We start from the raw sequence: 19,269 nt of genomic DNA on the forward strand, positions 1-19,269 counted from the left end.
CTGTTTAAAATAAATTATTCAATCAATGGAAAATTTCTGAGCAATAAAATCATTATATCAACCAAAATAAGGGTTGCATTTTCTTAAAGTCATTTTCACTTGAAAGACATCTATATGTTGGCTTGAAACTTTGCACTTGAAAATTACTGCTTAAAATAGAAAGAAAACATGATCAACCTATTTCAATATCTTTCTCATCAAATTTGGTCTAACCACAAGTTTCACTCATAAAGAAATGATCTCAGATCAATTGCATAAAATATAATCTCATAAAAACCATTAAACTATCTGGCCGAAAATACTTCCCAAACCAAAAAAAAGAATATCGATTGAACTCAGGAGGCAAATAGAAAAACATGTGTACTTAATAAGCTTTTATTTAACTAAACCCTAAAAACTGAAATCTCAACAATACTCTTGATTTTAAGGATTCTTTAATGGAATGAGGTGAAATGAGACCAAAAGAGTTGAAAACATCAATTTCAGAGGGTAAAGTTAGACAAAACCAGTTTTAGGGGGTAAACTGAGACCAAATGACAGTTTTAGGGGACATTTCAATTACTAATCCTTTTGATAAACGATGTTGACACATACCTTTTAGGCCTTTCAAACTTACAAACAAAATAAAATATTGGGAAATACCCCAAAATGGGACAATTTCTTAATCTCGGGACAGAAATAGGACAAACCAGCCATGCACACCATGCACAAAATCGAAATTAGTAAAACACAACATATAAATACTAAAAATTAGAAGCCCATTGCATCAGTTTTCTCATTTGGAATATAGGGATGTCGAGAGAGCTCTATGAGCTCTGGGTTTCTAGGTTGAGTTCAAATCTTTGAGCTGCGATTTCTAAGAGCGGGAAGTCCAAAGAGAGGTGAGAAGAGTGAGCTGGGTTTTATAACATATTTTCTCTTTTGGCCAGAAAGTTCCATTTTTTCCCGCAGTTGAAGCTTCGGCAGGCATAGTAAGGTAGAGTGTTTAGTCCCAAGTTTCGTCGTCAATGATCTGGGGAATAAATGGGTTGTTTCTAAAAGGGTTTGTGTTTCATGTTAGGGTCCATGGGTAGTGGAATAACTTTCAAGTTTTGACATGCTACAAAATTGGGATGGGTGCAGAAATTTGTGAAAATTTTTCCGTAATGTGCATATAGCGTGCATGGCTACATCTTAATATGAGAAGCGGGAATGTTCACTAGTTATGATGCACATATGTTGTGCCCCAAAATTTAGCGAGTATGACCACAACCTAGTTGGCCTAGGCAAGAAACAAATTTAAAAATAAAAATAAATAAATAAAACCTTAGAGGACGTAGGTATCGTTTGGTATGCAGACGGGACGGGACGGAACGGAATGGGACGGGACAGGACGGAACAGAATGGAGCGGGAGCAAAGATGCCCTCGGATGGAAACAAGGAGGAAGAAGAAGGAGACGGAGAGGTTATAATTTTGCGTTCCACGGATGTGGAACGAGTCATTCCAGGGGGATGAGGTGGAACGAAAATTCACCCAAAACTCGTCCCGTGGAACAGCTCGTTCCACCCGTTTTAGGCGCACCAAACGTGGGACGGAACGCCTTGTCCCACTCTGGTCCGTCCCGTCCCACATACCAAACGATACCTTAAGGATCATGCGTGTCCATGAAATACAATGAGTATCATGTTTTTCACGTGCATAGTTAAGCGGTGATTGATACACGTAAGAATTATGTTTTAATTGTATCCACTATACTAATAAGTTACCGTTAAAGTTTCTTATTAATGTGAAAAGCAACTCGTTGTTCGATCTATGAGCATATCATGTGCATGTATTGTACATAAGATGTGCATGTGGTGTGTGTATAGTGTATATAGATAGGTGATGACATCATTTTTCTGATTTCAAAGAGAGAGCTGTTATCTCTAGGTTTCTAGTTTGGCTCAGATTTGTGAGCATATCATATGCATATTCATCCAACAAAACACCAGCATTTAATGATTGGGCTTTGTTCCCACCCTCGATGCCAGTCCAGTGGTGATGGTCTCGAGCCTCGATTGTTTGCTATGTTTCCAAAAAATGGCCGGAACACTCACGACCTGCTTGAGTTCCGATCGCAACGATCGAGGATGAGATTCGTGACGAGGCTAGGTGTTTTGGACTCGTGAGGACAAGATGAAATTGGTGGTGGCTTCAATTTGGATGGTGTTGGTCAAGACAACTTTGCACCGTGTGTGCATAGTGAGAAGGGGAGAAAGAGTGTGTGAGGGAGAAAGTGAGAGAAAAGAGAGGAGGGAGAGAGAGTATAGAGAGAAATCAGAAAATGGGAGGAAATAACCCATTTATATACGAGGGCAATTAAGTCATTTCAAAGTGTAGAAAAAATAATATTTTATCCGATTGTTGTGTATGGCGTATGCATGCCGTGTGAAATTGTCTTATTTCTATTCCAAGATTAAGAAATTGTCTTATTTCTAGGTATTAGGTTTTGGACAAAAAATTAACGTGACAAGGATGTATGGATCATGCTAACCCTACCGTGAATATAATGCTTGACATTATATAGTTTAACAAACAATGTTTGACAGTATTTCACCAGCACGAACACGAGGTTATTTGTTCGGTTCCAACTTTATGTTTGTGTGAATTAAGAGAGACTTGTGTGAATTAAGAGAGACTTGCATGTAGCGAAGTGTGTATTTATTTGTGTTCGTATGTCTTGACATTTGATATATCACGATTAAGAGAGTCGGGGACATGATATTTTACTTTGTACTCGCTAAGCCAGTAGTGAAAATTGGCTTGTATGTAAACGTGATCAAATCCGCAAAATCGTATTGTATAGAACATATAGGCGGGCAGATGTTTACAATTCTTTTAATGTGCAGAGTTATACACACTAGTCAAATGTCTATGACCAATCTTGCTTATAACTACAATCACAAGCACAACAATCAGCATGCCGGTGATGATTCTGATGAATCAGTTGGAGGCATGGGCCCATTACAAGAAAATAGGAAACTCAGAAGACACACCAACCAGGACCACCGTGTCTATGCATTTGCGGGATCTGGGAGTCGTTTCAAGTCCATTTCAACTTGGTGGATTGTCCACTGCATATTTTCCAATTTCTGCAAGGGGATGCTCATATTAGAGTTGCACACGGGAAGCAGCTAATGTACAACTGTACGCATTGTTGTTACCTTTATAATATCGTGGTACTGCCTTGCAATTGTATCGAAGTGAGGATCAACACCCTGATACTCCCGAAGACGTGTAACCTGGTTAAAAGAAAGATGAATCATATATTAATAAAGAAAGCCAGCAGGGGAGATGCAGGAAAAAAGTAACAAAATGATGAGGTCAAGTTGTATACATGTCAGAACACTTGGCTCGGCATATCTTAACTATATATTAGCAACTTAGGCATTTTCTACATATAGACGTCGTGAGCATCTCCATGTTCACAATATCTACAATGTCAAGAGCATCTCACACCATGCTCTATATTTTCAAGGCAAATTTTAGCTAGGAAGACTAGAAAGTTATCTAAGAAGCTCCCTAGAAAATTTCTACTCCAACCATGCTAGCTAATTTAGGGAGTCATAATGACTGAACCAATAGATTTTGGAGCTCCAACAGGTTTTTTTATACTAGGAGCGTAATAGGGAGTGTGATTGGAGATGAATTTTTCCTTTTTCTCCTAAATTTTAGCTAGGAGCTCATTTAGGGAGCCCATAGGAGTTGCTCTAAATAACCAGTAACAAGTGATATAGAAATAACAGCAGATTGAAAACTTTCTTATCTCATTAAATTCGTCAAGAAAACCCAAAAGCCTAACACTACAAAAATTTCAAGCAATTTATAGCCTGACAGATTTCAGATGTGGATTTAAAACGACGACTTACAGACAAGCAGGCACAGTAGACATGAAACACTGCAGTAATCAAGCTAAAAGTAAAACGTTCAGGAAAATACAATATTACAATAAGCAGCCTACAGTGCTGCTAGAAGGCTTGAATGATAGTCAAAATCATTATAAATGTCTGTGCTGGGGCACATACATATAAAAGCAACCCGTGAAAGCATGAGCACAAAACCACATAGTAAATAAGAGACAGAGATGAACTAGAATATGATACCGCTTTATTATATGCAATAGAAGCTTCCTCTGTAGCTTCAAGGAGATACTTCCTAGAAATGAGACATAAAATTATTAAAATAACCTTGAACCAGTAAGCCACACGTACTTTCAAATAATCATCAAAAGGTACCTTATTTTATGTAGGGCCGGTATTGATTCCTTAGTATAAGTTTCCAGAAGGAGAACATGCTCTAGGACCCTGAAATAAAATGAAGCACTCCAGCAAATTATAGTCATGACATACAATTCATTTATTTGGTCCAATAAACGGAAAACATAAGTACAGCCAGTGGTGACTGATGAATGTTGTCTGTTTGCACGAGAAGCATCACAAAGAGCATTCTTCATAAACATATAGAAAATGACCATTAAGCAACATTAATGCCAGAAATACACAAGTATAGTGCAAAAAACCACGTAACGAACCTCAATTTTGCACTCATGGTCTCACACCTTTTGCACAGCCATGTTTTTTGCAGTCCATCCTATAAATCATTAATTGTAATAAAGGTTCAAGAATGCTCAACAACGTGGAATACAGAATCATATGGAAAGGACACATGGAAAAAAAAAGATGCTCAAGGTATATTTTTAAGTGTAATTGAAAACACATTAACCATCACAATTATTGGAATCTTACATATTTATGTTGATGTTGCAACTTCAAATCTCTGACCAGCTTGATAAGCACTCCCAGTATCTGCTCCAGGACCTAGGTTTTGCAAAAACACAACTTTATAAATAAATGAAAAAACCATACAGTCACAAAACAAAATGCTCTGGTATGAAACTTCAAGAACATGAAACAATGTTTTTTCATTTATATTCATACATTATAATATTCAGCAAATTTTCTATCTGCAGAATATAGATCTTCCCGCAGAGCTGTTTCTTCCCTTTCCATCTCCTCAATTATCAACTTTACCCTGATGAAGTCATTAGAAAAGAGGAACAAATTATGGGTCACACTAATAGCAGAATATTAGAACAGTGGTTCTAGAAATTTATAGATTCACCACAATCTTTGGTTTATCACTGCACTGCACTTAAGCAAAGAGCAGGAAATATGGAAGGTGATACTCATGCTGAGAATGAACTATAAATACTTTAGTAAAAGGAAAAGGCGACACTCATGTTGAGCCACTGAGTAGTTAAGCATTTTCTTTAAAATTTAAATGCAACTACTCCAGTCTTCTACTAGCTTATGTAACAGACTATTGTAAATGTCAAATAGATTTCCAAGCATCGCTAAAAAGCATCTTTCTCCATGTGAAAAGGAAATCTCATACAACCAAAACTGTATCAAGAGAGTAACTCAAACCTTTCTGGAAGCCGAGAACTTGAATTTTGATGCCCAGATGACGAGTCTGCGGCAACAAAGCAGTGGCATTAATAATGCCTTTAACCATTAGCATTATGCATGGGTAAAGCACATAATAATTTCACCATTAACTTTAGATATTAGCAAACTCAAATGCCCCCTGCCGGAAAGAGAATATCATCAGACCAATTTTTGCATTTGACGCTTTAGAGCGGTCAATCTGGATATTCTCTCTCCAGAATATGTATGAAACAAAATTGAACTGCATCTGATAAATACTTTGACACAAATGACAGTTGACTTCCACAAAAGTTGATTAAGGCCTCAGAGTAGATCAATGATACATTATAAGATTGCAACGGCTATGGATTTCAGTTCACACATGAGAGAGAGAGAGAGATACCAATGTCATCCATTATAAAGGCATCAGCTAGCTTATCACATTTAGCTTTTAAACGAGCTTCAATCTCTTGGGAAAGACACAACTGGTATTCTGTCATATCCTGCAGTTGAAACATTGTAGATGTATCTCAATTTCCAATAAGGGACAGCTTCACTAAGACAAGGTTACATCTTTTTGCTATGGAAGTACAAACAAGTAAAAGTAACAGATTCTATAAAGAAAAGATATGTTTGGATGGAGAAAATAAAACATAAGTAAATAAAATGGAAAATAAAAAGAAAGTGAACTATTGTTGGAACCATAATGAGGTTTGTACCATTGACAACGGTGTTTGTTGGAGCTGTGTTTGCCATAAATATGCAGGTGTTATTCCAAGAAAGCAATTAGGAATACCACCAACCCCAGATTCCACAGTTTCAGTTGCACTAAGAGAAATATTATTGTTTGCGCCACTAGCAGTGCTAGTCACAGTATTATAATTTGTTGAGTTGGAGCTTGAGCTGACCGTAACACTGGTACTGGTACTTTCTAGAGAACTGCGTGACATAGTACTACACTTTTCAATTTCTTCCTCATGAATTTCACCATCCTTGGAGATAAGAGGAAGCCTCAGTCTTTGAGCTGCTTCTGAAACGATCATACGATGCTCTAATGTCTCGTACAACTGATATAGACAGGTTCACCCGTTTTAGACAATTTAATAACTCAATTATAGAATAGAATACCGAGGTCGCATTTGAGCAACTAACAAAGATTGAGTTCGCTTTATGTCATTTAATGTTAATCAAATATACAAATCCATTACTTTCGATATCTTTAGAGTAACGGTTAAATAAAAGTTAATATTATTGCTGAACATTCATATCACTATTGTAAAATCATATGGGGGCTGTGGTCTTTTGCATGGGAACTCAATGGTATCCTTCTATAGATTCTATTTGATGCAGACACTATAGAAAGAAGATAATTACCTAAAATGAGATTCCTATTTAACATTCAAAATACTATAAATTTGTTTGGAATTAGGATCAGAAGGTAAAATCATGACTTGACTACACTTGATGTAAAATGCATCTCAAAATCAAAAACAACAAAGCAGGATCAATGGGTGAGTCGAATTGAAACCTGAGGAGGGTTCTTCAAGCCCAATTGCAGATCTCGAATGCCTCCAAGGCTAGCCACCGACACCGCTTGTTGATACTCCTCCACCATTGCAATGGCCTCACTATACAATGCCTACATCAAAATCGAAACCCACCGCACAGACACACACACACACACACACACACACATTACAAAATCACTTGCCAGATAAAGAACAACCAGTGCAATCAACATAAACCCAAAAAATTAAACAGAAGTACCATGGCTTCCAAGTAGCGCAATCTTTCCCGGGACATTTCCTCCCTTGCCTGCAGAAACAGTCAACATTTAAAAAAAATCAAAAAAATTGTAAATTGTGTAAAGGGTTTGCAGTCACACAACCTGCTTGTTATGGTTTGCAGCCACATTTTCTAACCAACCAAACAAGGCAGGAAAATGTGTGTATATATAAGAGAGAGGGAGAGAGAGAGAGTACGAGTTGGAGGTCGAAGTAGGCAGATTTGGAGACGAGAGAACCATCGGGAGCCAAGCAGTGGCGCTCCAGCTGATCAATGAGTTGGGTCAAATCCGATGGCAGGTTTTGCCCTTGTTGTTGTTGCAGTCCCTTCGCCATTTTCCTAAGTTTCTGCTATTCGCCCCCACTCGATCCCCAAAACGCCTTCGTCGTCTTCTTCTTCTTCTTCCTTGTTGAGGATTCCACTCAAGAGTCAGTCTCACAGTAGTTTAAAATCTCAGGCCGGCCGACCTTTCTTCAATCGCCAGTAAAAGTTAATTTACCAAAACACCCTCGTCTTCGACATCTAACCGATGTCGTTTCTCTTCACAAATTTAAGACAAAAAGGAGGAAAATAACCATATCCGATCCAATATGGGGGAATTATTCAAATGAAATTTTAACGAAAAGTTTCTAGTATTCTTCATTTTAACGAAAAACCACATTTTTACATTAAAAAGTCAATCATGATACTATTCATTCTACCTTTTATTTTGTATTTATCGTTAAAATTTAAAATTTTCATACCATTTTCATTATTTTTCCTTTATTCAAAATGTTAAATTGTGACGCACTTAGTTTTTGCCCTTTAACCGGCTCTAGTTCTCAATTATGTTGTGCATTGTCTTGATGGTTAGTTTGTTAATTTCGTCAGCTTTTTCAACTTATATTAAATATTGTCTTTATGATTAGTTTGGTTAATTTCGTCAACTTCTTAGTTATTTAAAGTAGAAATTTTTCCAAAAAATAAACAGAGGATAAAAATAAAACAATCACAATTGTTTTGGAGGCACTGTTTTCTCGGGTGATGGCGCCTCGTTTTATTTTTTTGAAAATAATTTTCTTTCCTAATTTTCCGTGTTCTATGAATTTGAATGAATAAACGAATTTCGATTCTAAAATGCTTTTTCAAGGATGACATACCATCTTTACGTTGTCCTGAATCACTCGTACATGTTCATCCTTTGTTCTTTATTCAGATATATACACGAGAAAGGAACCAACAGAAAGACAATTTTTTTATTAGCATTCAAACGAGTCTCATCCCATAACCGAGCGACAGAGATGCTTCCTTGGTTGAACTCAATCTTCAAAACTTCATGCCCTTTTTTACTTTCCTTTCCTTTTCCAGTTTCCTATCAAGTCGATTGATCAGGAGCCAGAGTTTTCTTCAACTCTTTCTTGTTCACCTGCAATCAGATATACAATGTAATTAGGCGTTACAAGTCTATGAGTAAATAAATATGAAAGTATAATGCTTTTATAGAAAATATGGAAATGAAAAAGTAAATTACCTTTCCCATAGCATTCCGAGGTAGTGAATCCCACAAAATCAGTCGCGTTGGTATCTGGAAACATGTAACGTAGTTATTTGTAGTGCGAATATGGTTTCATTACTTGCAATATATGTGTTTTTAAACGATACGTTATATACTTTTTCATCAAGAACTTGACCACCTTCCATCCCATCCCCCAATCACAAAAAGGAATAAAGGTGGAGTATATATAGCTAAAATGGCAAAACACCAATACCGGCAAGCTATGGATGAACACGGGGAAACTTGACCTTGCAACTTCATAAGGCATAGTAGAATTGCTGACTTTCCCTCATGCTGATAAAGAGTGTTGGAGACTTTGGATAGGGGCTTTGTGTTATGCAATGAGCATTCGGAAGTTAATCATGATTCAAGGTATCACCGGTCATGATTACTGAATGTTTATAACTAGATAACTGAAGCGAAGGCTTCTATCGACATAACTAGAGTGGTCTTACAGCTCTAATTGGATGAAGAAAAACAAAAAGTGAATGATGATGAATAATACCTTGTATGGTGCAAGTTTGTCTTTGGCCCAAAAGGATAGTTCCTCCAAGCTTATAGCAGGTTTCAGTTCTTCCTTTTGCTTCTTCTTTGTTTCTGCCTCTGGCACAATTATTGCACAAACAACTTCTCCATAGTCTCTATCTGGTAAACCCAACACACAACACTCCTCCACGGCTGGGTGCTACACAAAAACGGGTGGTTTTAGTTAGAAAGATTCAATACTTCATTCAGCACTTTAATTGCTGTTTTTTTGTTTCTATAGATTGACTCGCAAAAAGAGAAATTGTTGCAAATATATAACAAAACAGGAATGGAGGTAAAAAAAACCCACCTGTAAAAGAACTGATTCAATTTCTAATGCAGATAACTTGTATCCACCAACCTTCATGATATCAACACTGGTACCTGATCAATGTCATAAAAAAAGGAGCGAAAAAGAAAAATGAATTCATAAGCGAGAAGTCCTTTAAGTATCTGCATTGTTAACCAGAAGCATGAAAATGACAGGAATACGAGTTATAGATAGATATCCTTACATCCTAATATGATGTAGTACCCATCTTCGTCCACTGTACCAGCATCTCCAGTTCTGAAGTATCCATCACTTGTAAATGATTGCTTTGTTACCTAGACAACGACCATAACAGCGTAAGAGAAATTTGTTGAGATTCTTCAAAATATCATTATGCCATATACGAATAATGTATATACTCCGTTTTACATTCTTCAGTCAGAAGTTAAAACTATTGGACATCTCACAAACATACATGCACAAGGTGTGTGCAAGTGAGTGAGCGTGTGGAGTATAGGTATTTTATCGCATGTAGCCTCAACTTTATGATATCAGAAATTACCTCAGAAAGCTTCCAATATTCCTTTAATAATGACGGACTTTTGACACACAGCTCACCCATGCCTATAGTATCACTTCCACTTTCATCTTCAGCAACAATCTTTACCTATAACAGATGATGATTTATATAGAGAAAGTCCAACATAAATACATGTGTGTGTGTATGTATATAATTTGTAGTTACTTCTTATTAAAATAGTATAATCTCCAATCTCAATTGTGAGGCATCACACCACATTCTATCAACAATTTACTAGTTGTTTCAAAGACGACTAATTAGTCTTTGTGAATAAGCAACAAAAAGTCCACCAATTAAATGCTAATGATTTTGCTATTATCAGTGGCTCCCTTCAGTTCGAGGGCAAACAACTAAAAATTCTGCATAAGCAAAAGCTTCATTCACAAGGCTTTTAAAAGTTAAACTGCTACCAGAAGTATATTTTGCAACATGTAGCTCACTCACCTCCACACTCGGAAATGGTTTTCCAACCGTGCCTGCTTTCCGCTCACCTCTTAAGGGGTTTGATATTGCCATGACAAACTAAAAACATCGGAAACCATATATGTAAAAGCTTAACTCATCTTTTCAGTTTGGAAAATATTAAACTACATCGACCTCTTCAAAAAGTGATAATAGTAAATTGAAAGTAATGAAACTGGATATCACTTACCTCCGTCATGCCATATCGTTCCAAAAGACGATGTCCTGTGATGGTTTCCCATTGTTGCATTACAGGAAGAGGGAGTGCAGAGGAACCACACATCTATGATAAATAAATAAGGCTCTTAGTTATGGGCATTCACCAAAGACTCGAATACAGAGGAACAACCAAATCTGAATTTAAAGAACATTTTGCACAACAATAGGGTAGTTCACTGCAGGGGCTATAGCTAATATATCTAAATTATAGACTGTCATATGCATTTCTGTAAAGATCCAATAAAAAATATTAAAAAAATAAAAGCATCTTACTTCATACTACAAATTAAAAACAAAAATGTTATTGGGTCAAGAAACAGCTTTCAAGCTACTTACCATTAGACGCAACTGTTTTGCGACATAGGCAGAGGCAGCTTTTAGCTCGGATCCATTGCTTCATGAGCTTGTATCAATTAAGCATACATGGTTGGAACCTACACAAAAATAGCTATAACTTGCAGTCCAACTAAATAAAGATAATTATTTTGCAACTAAATCAATATGCTGAGACATGCAATGCAAGGATGCATACCAAGTTTACCACTAAAATTTATGCCTTGAAGATTATAAAACCAATAAAAAAATGAACAGCCAGCAGATAACTGATGTTTAAAATAAGACAACATTTCCCAAAGTTTTAAATTCCAATGAAATTATAATATGTTACACCTTGCAATAGATCTTCTTTAGCATTAAAATCCTTGACATACAAAGTGCACTTACTCCAGTAAAGACCATTATGCCATCTTCTGCATTAGATCCATTAATTGGATATGTTTCTCGCCACGTCTGCCAAATACCCCCCACGCTAAATTTTGGCATAAACTCAACCTTCAACAGCACAAACGGATATTACAACCAGAACTGTCATGAATAGCTCAGCAAGACACATGCACAAAAACATTCACACTCCATAGAAGATAATGGCAAAAGCCTACAGTACACAAAGCAATCAAAGAAAACAAAAAAGACTACCGTGGAACCTGTATAGAGAGGGGCAAGTACAACATTGAAAAGCACATGAACATGTATTTTATAGGTTAAGGATCCATTAAAGCATGTTTCAGACCACTTGTCCAAGCCACCAATTAGATGCACAACTAAAATTTTGAATTGAATTTCTAACGAAAACAGAAGACATTGAAGACATCAGCTAAAAGTAAGCTGAGACTGCATTTGAAAACTTTACAATTTTGCAAGCGAATACATAAAAATTGAAGGATACGATGTATAGGTAGACAATTCAAAAATTGATCAGCAGATGTATACCCCCAAGCTTCTGCCAAGGTTTTGACCTGAAATTGAGTTATCAGGGAAAAATTTAGAACCATAAGTAACACCAATCGATGTCCTACGCCTAACCAGACAACCATTCTATTGGTGAAATGAAATATAGCTAAATCTTTGCTTGCAAGGATAGATAAAGTGCATACTTGTACACTGATGCTTTTGTGTGTGTGAACAACTCCCTTCGGTTTTCCCGTTGTGCCACTAGTGTATATAACTAATGCAGGATCCTCACCTGCACAACAAAAAATGACAGCATGACGATAAAAATGACAGCATCCCAATACAGAAGATAAATTTATGTATTCTTAAAGACAAAAGATCTCTCTTACTTGATTGTTTTATATTCCGGTGAAAAATTGCATCTGCATCTATTCCTCCTACTTGTAAACTACTAGCTCCACTTTCTGGTGAAGAACTATTGGGAACTGGTGGAATAAGAGAAGTTTGGGCAGCACATTAGCAGCAACATTTTCCATCAGTTGCATATGCTCTTCAGTACTCAGTATCATTGAGACGTCCTGTAAATGTAGATAATGATTAAAGGCCGGTAGATTTATGCTAATAATAAAAGACAAAAAGACAGGATGAAGATAAGGTATGGCGGCATGGATTAAGACTAGTTAATGTATATATAGGCCTTCTCTATTTCCAACTTAGGACGTGTTTTTTCAGAGATTATACCAAGTTAATCTATATAGCAAGCTTTCTAAATCTACACTTTAATGAAAATTTAGAAACAAAACATAGTAGAAACCTATGAAAACACTAGTATGGTATTGGGCTGACGTAATTCTGTTTGAATATGAACAACAACATTATTGCTCATGATCCATGTCCACTTCAACAGGTTTAAATCGAAGATTTCTAATTTAGATATTATGAAAAATATGTTACATCCATAAACAAAAAGAACGACAATAATTTTTAATAGGGAGCTAATTTAATTAGTAGTGCTGAGGAAAACAAAAGTCGTTGAGACGGAAAAGCAAAATGACAGAGATTTGGGAACTCACTGAGTCATTTATGACATGCAAGAGCTTAGGTTCAGGATAGCTGAGAGCAAGTGGAACTGCAACACCTCCACTAAGCCATGTCCCAAGTATACCGGCAACAAACTCGGCTGAGGGCTTAGCCACAATTCCTATTCTAGCCCCTCCAAGGTGCCCTTGTCCTTTCCCACCATCAATCGATGCTGAAGAAGTCTGTACACCAAAGACACTAAGAATAAGCTAAAATATTGTTGGGCAGGAGAGGAAGGGGGAAATATTTAAGGGAAAAATAAAAACTAAAACTCACATCATTCAATTCACCGGTAAATAACAATCTGGATATCCTTGATGCAGATGAGATTAATTGGTTGTAACTGTAACTCTTGTGATCAGATCGAATAGCAATGCTATCACGCGTAGCAGACCCTTGATTAGCTACCCTTGACTCCTCGATGGATGAACCAGATTGCAATGCTATAATAGATTGAAAATGCAAAAAAAGAAACAGCTAATTAAATAGAAATCTAACTTTGTAACCAAAAAATAAATAAATAAACATCTAACTTCTAGCTTCATATAGCACAATGATTCACTTCAGCCCTTGCAAGAAAACTATCACTAGGCAAACATTGCACCTGCAACTTCGATAGAGACATATAAATAGGATTCTTTATAAATTGCAGTATAACATGTACCTCCAAACTTAATTCCGCAGACAGCACTGAATTCTACATCATATTCACAAGTAAGCTCGTAGCAGAAACAAATTTTGGAGAAAGAGTGAAGGACATTTGAAGGAGCATATCGTGTTCATCCGAAAATACAAAGACAAAATTACAGTTTTGATGGGGTCAAGTAAATTCCAAGTGACCGGTGCATCTGATAGAAGATATCAACAATCAAATATCCTGCTCAAAGGAATGCGGTAAATTTGATCAACTAGAAGCATCTAACTGTATTTTTATAGGAAAAACAGTGGCAAAATCTTGTTTGTGTTGCTACGAAAACATCGAAAAGAAAAGGAATTGGTCCGGCTGGAAGAGAATTAAAACACAAATTTCCCACAAACGTTTCGTCCTAATTATTCACATAGAACAAATATAAATCCTCTGTTTGATTACCCACTGAAAACATTTTTATATGAAAACCGTTCACAATGGACCATAATCCAGGAAACCCAAAAACCCCAATCTCATCCAGACCTTTCCTTCCCTCCAATTTTTCTCAAAACCCCAAAAAAAATTACAACATTTTCCCTCATTCTGTCATTCTCTTGCGTTCTCTCCAACTTTCTCAGCAACCAAACAAGCACATTGGAACTAATTAATCAAACAACATGAGGAACGAACTTACAGGAGAAGTGCACAGAGTGCGACGAGCAGAGCAAATCGTGGGTGCGTCTGAGAGAAGGTGGGTAGAAAGAGGAGCAAAGTGTGCTAAAAAATTGTTGGTTAAGGAGATTAAATGGCGCGGTCGACTGCATATATGGGTGGAGCATATTAATGGGTGGCAGTGTTGGTACGTACGTCAGTGAAACAAACAGTTGATGTTGTTTGTTGAAGAAGTAGAAGGGAAGATTGGTTTGGTCAGCATTCAAACCTCACTCAAAAAGTTGGTTTGGTTTGGTTTGATCACAAAAGACACACAACTTTACGAGGGAGTCCGTATATGGTGGCTTTGGTGTTAGCTTGTGACGGTAGACGAATTGGTATTTGATAGCTTTGTATACAACGATCTTCACCTAAGTTGGTCAAAAACCAAGTATATGGAGTGCAGGTTCAGTGCGAACGGAGGCTCAAATGAGTTAGGGTGAGGATTGGAGATCAGGAAGTATCAATGAGCAATTGCTTACGCTACCTAGGATCTATCTTGCAAAAGAACGGAGAGTTGGATGGAGAGCTCAACCATACAAGTTGGATGGATGAAGTGGAATAGTGCATTTGGCGTGTGTGTGTGACCGCCGTATACCACTGAAGCTTAAGGGAAAATTTATAGGATGGCAATAAGGCCAGCAATGCTTTATGGCACAGAATATTGGGCAGTGAAACATCAACACATGCATAAAATGGGTGTAGTGGAGATGAAAAAGCTTCATTGGATGTGTGGGCACACGAGAAAGGATAATATTAGGAATGAGGATATTCGAGGTAAAGTAGGAGTAACCGAAATTGAAAGGAAATATGAGAGAAAATCGATTATGGTGGTTTGGACATGTGAAGCGAAGACCTACTGATACTCCGGTTAGAAGATACGATTACGAGACAGAGGTTTAAGGCCGAAAGGGTAGAAGAAGACCTATGAAGACTTTGGAAGAGACTCTAAGAAAGGACTTAGGGTACTTGGATCTAACGGAAGACATGACACATAATCGAGTGCAATAGCGTTCTAGGATTCATAGAACTAACCCACTTAATGAGAAAAAGCTTTGTTGTTGTTGTTGTTGTTGTTGTTGCAGAAAATAATGAGTTGTAAAGTTTACGAGTGAGTTAGACGTTTGGTAAATGGTATTTGTAAAAGTGTTGGGAGTATGGGAAGCAGTGTCATAACATTTGGTTGGAATTTGACTTGTTTTTGTGATTGCGGGGTGGGTGGTAGACGTAGTGGAAAGTCTGTGGGTGGCGGTGAAAGTGACAATGGTGTAGGGGTGGCGTGGTGGCGGAAATGGTTATGGAGGGTTGTTAAGGGTAATGGTGATGCTTGTCATTTATGTGGTTGTGGAAATAGTTGGTTGCCGTGCAGTGGCAACGTTGATTGCAAGGTGGTGGCAACAACAATGGTAAAGGTGGTAGTGGCGGTGACATTGGTGATGCAGTGCAAATGGTGGAAAATATGGTGGTTAAAGGAAAACTATGAGATTTCTAGCTTTAGGGTTCATTAACTTAAGGCTTTTTAGCTAAAGTGGTCCCTGAAATTTGTCTAACTCCTCGCTTTGGTCTCTAAGATTTGAAATCAATAGAAGTGGTTCCTAAGATTGTCCATCATTAATCATTTTGGTCATTCGGTGAAAAATTATGTTAAATAAGGATCCAAATGACAAAATTACCCTCAAATAATAAACAATAGGCCAAAATGATTTGACAAAATTTGAGGGTATTTTTATCATTTTACCCTTATTTTATGGAGATTTTTCGAGAAATGATCAAAACGATTGATTGTAGACGAACTCAGGGACCAATTCTATTGATTTCAAATCTCAGGGACCAAACTGAGGAGTTATGTAAATCTCAAAGACCATTTTTGCTAAAAAGCCTCAACTTAACATGCAACATGCATTTAACAAAATGGCAATAAAAGGTTAATAAACAAGTTAATAGAAACAAAATCTCTTTCAATATCATGGGCAACATTGGTTGATGCGACACCAAATATTTTCACAACAAAGTAAAAAAGAAGATGAAGAATACACACCTTTGGAGTAAATTTGAAGACCCTTCAGGTAATCCACCAAAATATTTTTTTATTAAAACTTACTTTTAGAAAAAATAAACTGTCGTGCCGAAGCCATTAGCTAGTCCACTTCTTAAAAAAAATAAAAATAAAAATAAAATAAAATAAAATTACCTTTAGGCCTTTTTGTTAATCACTAAAGAAGGTGATGACTAAGAGAAAACCTTCCCTAGGAGCACTATTAAGTAAAATATGAAATAATGTATTTGAACAAGGACATTGTACTAATTTAATTAAATTAGCAGAAAACTAATAGAGGCTATTACCACAAATTTAATAATAAATTTATTTATAATTTCAGTTTATGATCAAGTTTCATAAATGCATTAAACATTATTAGAAGGGATTCCTTTTAGGAAAAATTACACATAAAATATACTTTTAATACTTAATTGTATATTGAGACAAGACTTTTTAAACATTTCAATGAGAGACAAAAGTTAAAACATGTGAAAATGACATCATTGTCTTCTTTTTTTTTTTCTCTAGAGTGCAAGTTATAAATTACCCTTTATAATGAAAAAGTTTCTTCCACACTTCTATCTCTTCAATTGTTGCTCCTTTCTCTCTCTCTCTATTCAAGAAATATTGGTTCAATTTAATTATTCGTTGTGCTAATTTCTATTTGAACTAATCTAACATTGGATTAGATTTGAAACAAAAAAAAAAAATCAATTTAATCGGAAATTTCATATCTAAATATGTGGTCCAACATTTATCCAGTTTTTTTTCAAAAATGTTTGGATTTATAAGTTTTAGGATTCGAATAAGGCAATTTCATTTACAACAAGGTTTATTATTATAATTGCCATTATTGCCAATCTTTTTCAATCTGGACTTCCAACAAGGTTTATTAGTTAATTCATATCTTGATCACTATAATAATGATTCAATGGGGCACCATTTGAATGAAGGGCAAATGTACCAAACTAGTAAATGGTTTCTTAATGAATGAATGACTTGTGAATCTGCAACCTCTACCCAGCGTACCATCCCATTTTCATTCCCAGTTGGACAATTAAAGTTTCCATCTAGTTTTAACTATTTTTTAGACGGGTAAAATTCCCTTCTTTTCCCCTTTTCAAGTTCAACGTGCCTTGAAATTGGATCAAAGCTTTTTGTTGCTGCTTTATATTATATTCATCGAAGATAACCTTCTTCTTCACAGATCGGCAAGAACCCTATCAGATCTGGTTCAATTTCGTTCCAATTTCTCTTTTTTTTTTTTCATTGATTCGATGTCTGGGTCGTGTTACAGGCATAAATTCCTAAATTTTTTACTCTACTTTCTTCCTTACTTTTTTAGCAGCCACATAGAGCACAAACAAAATACCGGAAGGGAAACGCAAAAGGCACATATGGATGAGCAATGAAGAAGCCCTTGAAGGAGTCTCAATGAAAGAGGTAAACACTGAACTGAAGCATGGCAAACTTCTTGGCTGAGTCCTGATAGGAGCATATTCATGCGACTTAAATGGCTTGTTCTCGTACATTTACGTTATGTTTCTTTAGTTATTTTAGTCCTTTATGCTTCTTTTGTGTGTTTTCAGGATCATAAGACGTGTTTGACGAAAGGATGCATTGTGGAGTGTTTTGGGGCCTTTTGGAGCACTATTGGGCTAAGGATGGATAGCTTATGCTTGGAGCCCAAGTGTTGGATGAAATTGAAGGCCTTGTATGCACTTGAGGACACAAAACAATGGCCCTAACCCAATTACATTCACATTGCCGTGGGCTTAACACAAACACCATTCCTTGCCATGCAAGGGGGAGCAATTTGGGTCCATTTCATGCACTTAAACCCTAGCCCAATTACACACCATTGCAGCCAAATCCATTCTTTGCCATGCACATTCACCACCAATTCAACCACATGCACTTATTCCATTCATTACAACATTGCCATGCATCACATGCATTTCCAACACTTCCCCCTTTGTGCCGTGCCTTCCCTTCCACTTTCCAACCACATTCTTCCACTTCCCACTTCATCATTACACCACCTAATCCACATGCTTTCCCAACAATATAATTGAGCCAACACATGCACCCAAACAAAGCCAACCTAGCTAACCCTACATGCATTTCTTTATTCACTCTTCATCACATGCATTTTCACCACCATTCACACACACATGCATCCTGAAATCCTTGCCGTGCCTTCCCCTTAGATTTTCAGCAACTTCTCTTCATCATTACACCACAAATCACCCACATGCACTCTTAATCATTCATCCATTTCACCACAAATCCTTCTTTGCCGTGCACATAGTCTTCCCTTTTTCAATTCCAGCTCACACAAACACACCAACACAAAACAGCCCATCCTTTGCCGTGGGTTCCATTGCATTTCCAGCTATTCCACATGCTATTTCAATCACATCCCTCCATAATCATTCAAATCCTTGCCGTGCACATGCTCTCCCATTTTCAGATTGAAGCCACATCCATTTCCAGCTCTAAACACCACTCATTGCCGTGGCTACCAACCCATTTCCAGCTTTCACATGCTGCAACATGCATTTCCAGCACATTATTTGCTTTACATCTCCACAAACACATGCATTTACACCACCAAAAATCCCCTTGTCGTGGCTTTGACTCCCATTTCCATCTTTGCTTCATCATTATTCCCCCTACATTCCACCTAACCCACATGCAACTCTTCATCATTGCAATATAAATCAGCCACTCACATGCATTCACAAGCCTTTGCCGTGTA

The 19,269-nt window shown here is 36.9% G+C and overlaps 1 protein-coding gene and 1 pseudogene across 1 annotated transcript; both read right to left on the bottom strand.

Annotated features, from left to right (window-relative positions):
- Nucleotides 1-2,801: 2,801 nt before the first annotated feature.
- LOC103930437 (AUGMIN subunit 4-like) lies at nucleotides 2,802-7,750 on the bottom strand. The gene is made up of 13 exons (XM_009339779.3): nucleotides 7,428-7,750; nucleotides 7,213-7,260; nucleotides 6,974-7,084; nucleotides 6,165-6,512; nucleotides 5,849-5,948; nucleotides 5,446-5,491; nucleotides 4,957-5,050; nucleotides 4,765-4,836; nucleotides 4,551-4,609; nucleotides 4,255-4,323; nucleotides 4,123-4,174; nucleotides 3,184-3,261; nucleotides 2,802-3,111 (listed from the first exon to the last, which is right to left on the bottom strand). Exons 1-13 carry the CDS (start codon nucleotides 7,563-7,565, stop codon nucleotides 3,034-3,036), a joined length of 1,293 nt encoding a protein of 430 aa, XP_009338054.2. The 5' UTR covers nucleotides 7,566-7,750; the 3' UTR covers nucleotides 2,802-3,033.
- Nucleotides 7,751-8,319: 569 nt separating this feature from the next.
- LOC103930436 lies at nucleotides 8,320-14,763 on the bottom strand (annotated as a pseudogene).
- Nucleotides 14,764-19,269: the final 4,506 nt, after the last annotated feature.

Source organism: the organism of the source record quoted next, unplaced genomic scaffold (assembly GCF_019419815.1).
Source record: "Pyrus x bretschneideri cultivar Hongxiangsu unplaced genomic scaffold, Pyrus_bretschneideri_v1 Contig20, whole genome shotgun sequence".
Taxonomy (NCBI): Eukaryota; Viridiplantae; Streptophyta; class Magnoliopsida; order Rosales; family Rosaceae; genus Pyrus; species Pyrus x bretschneideri.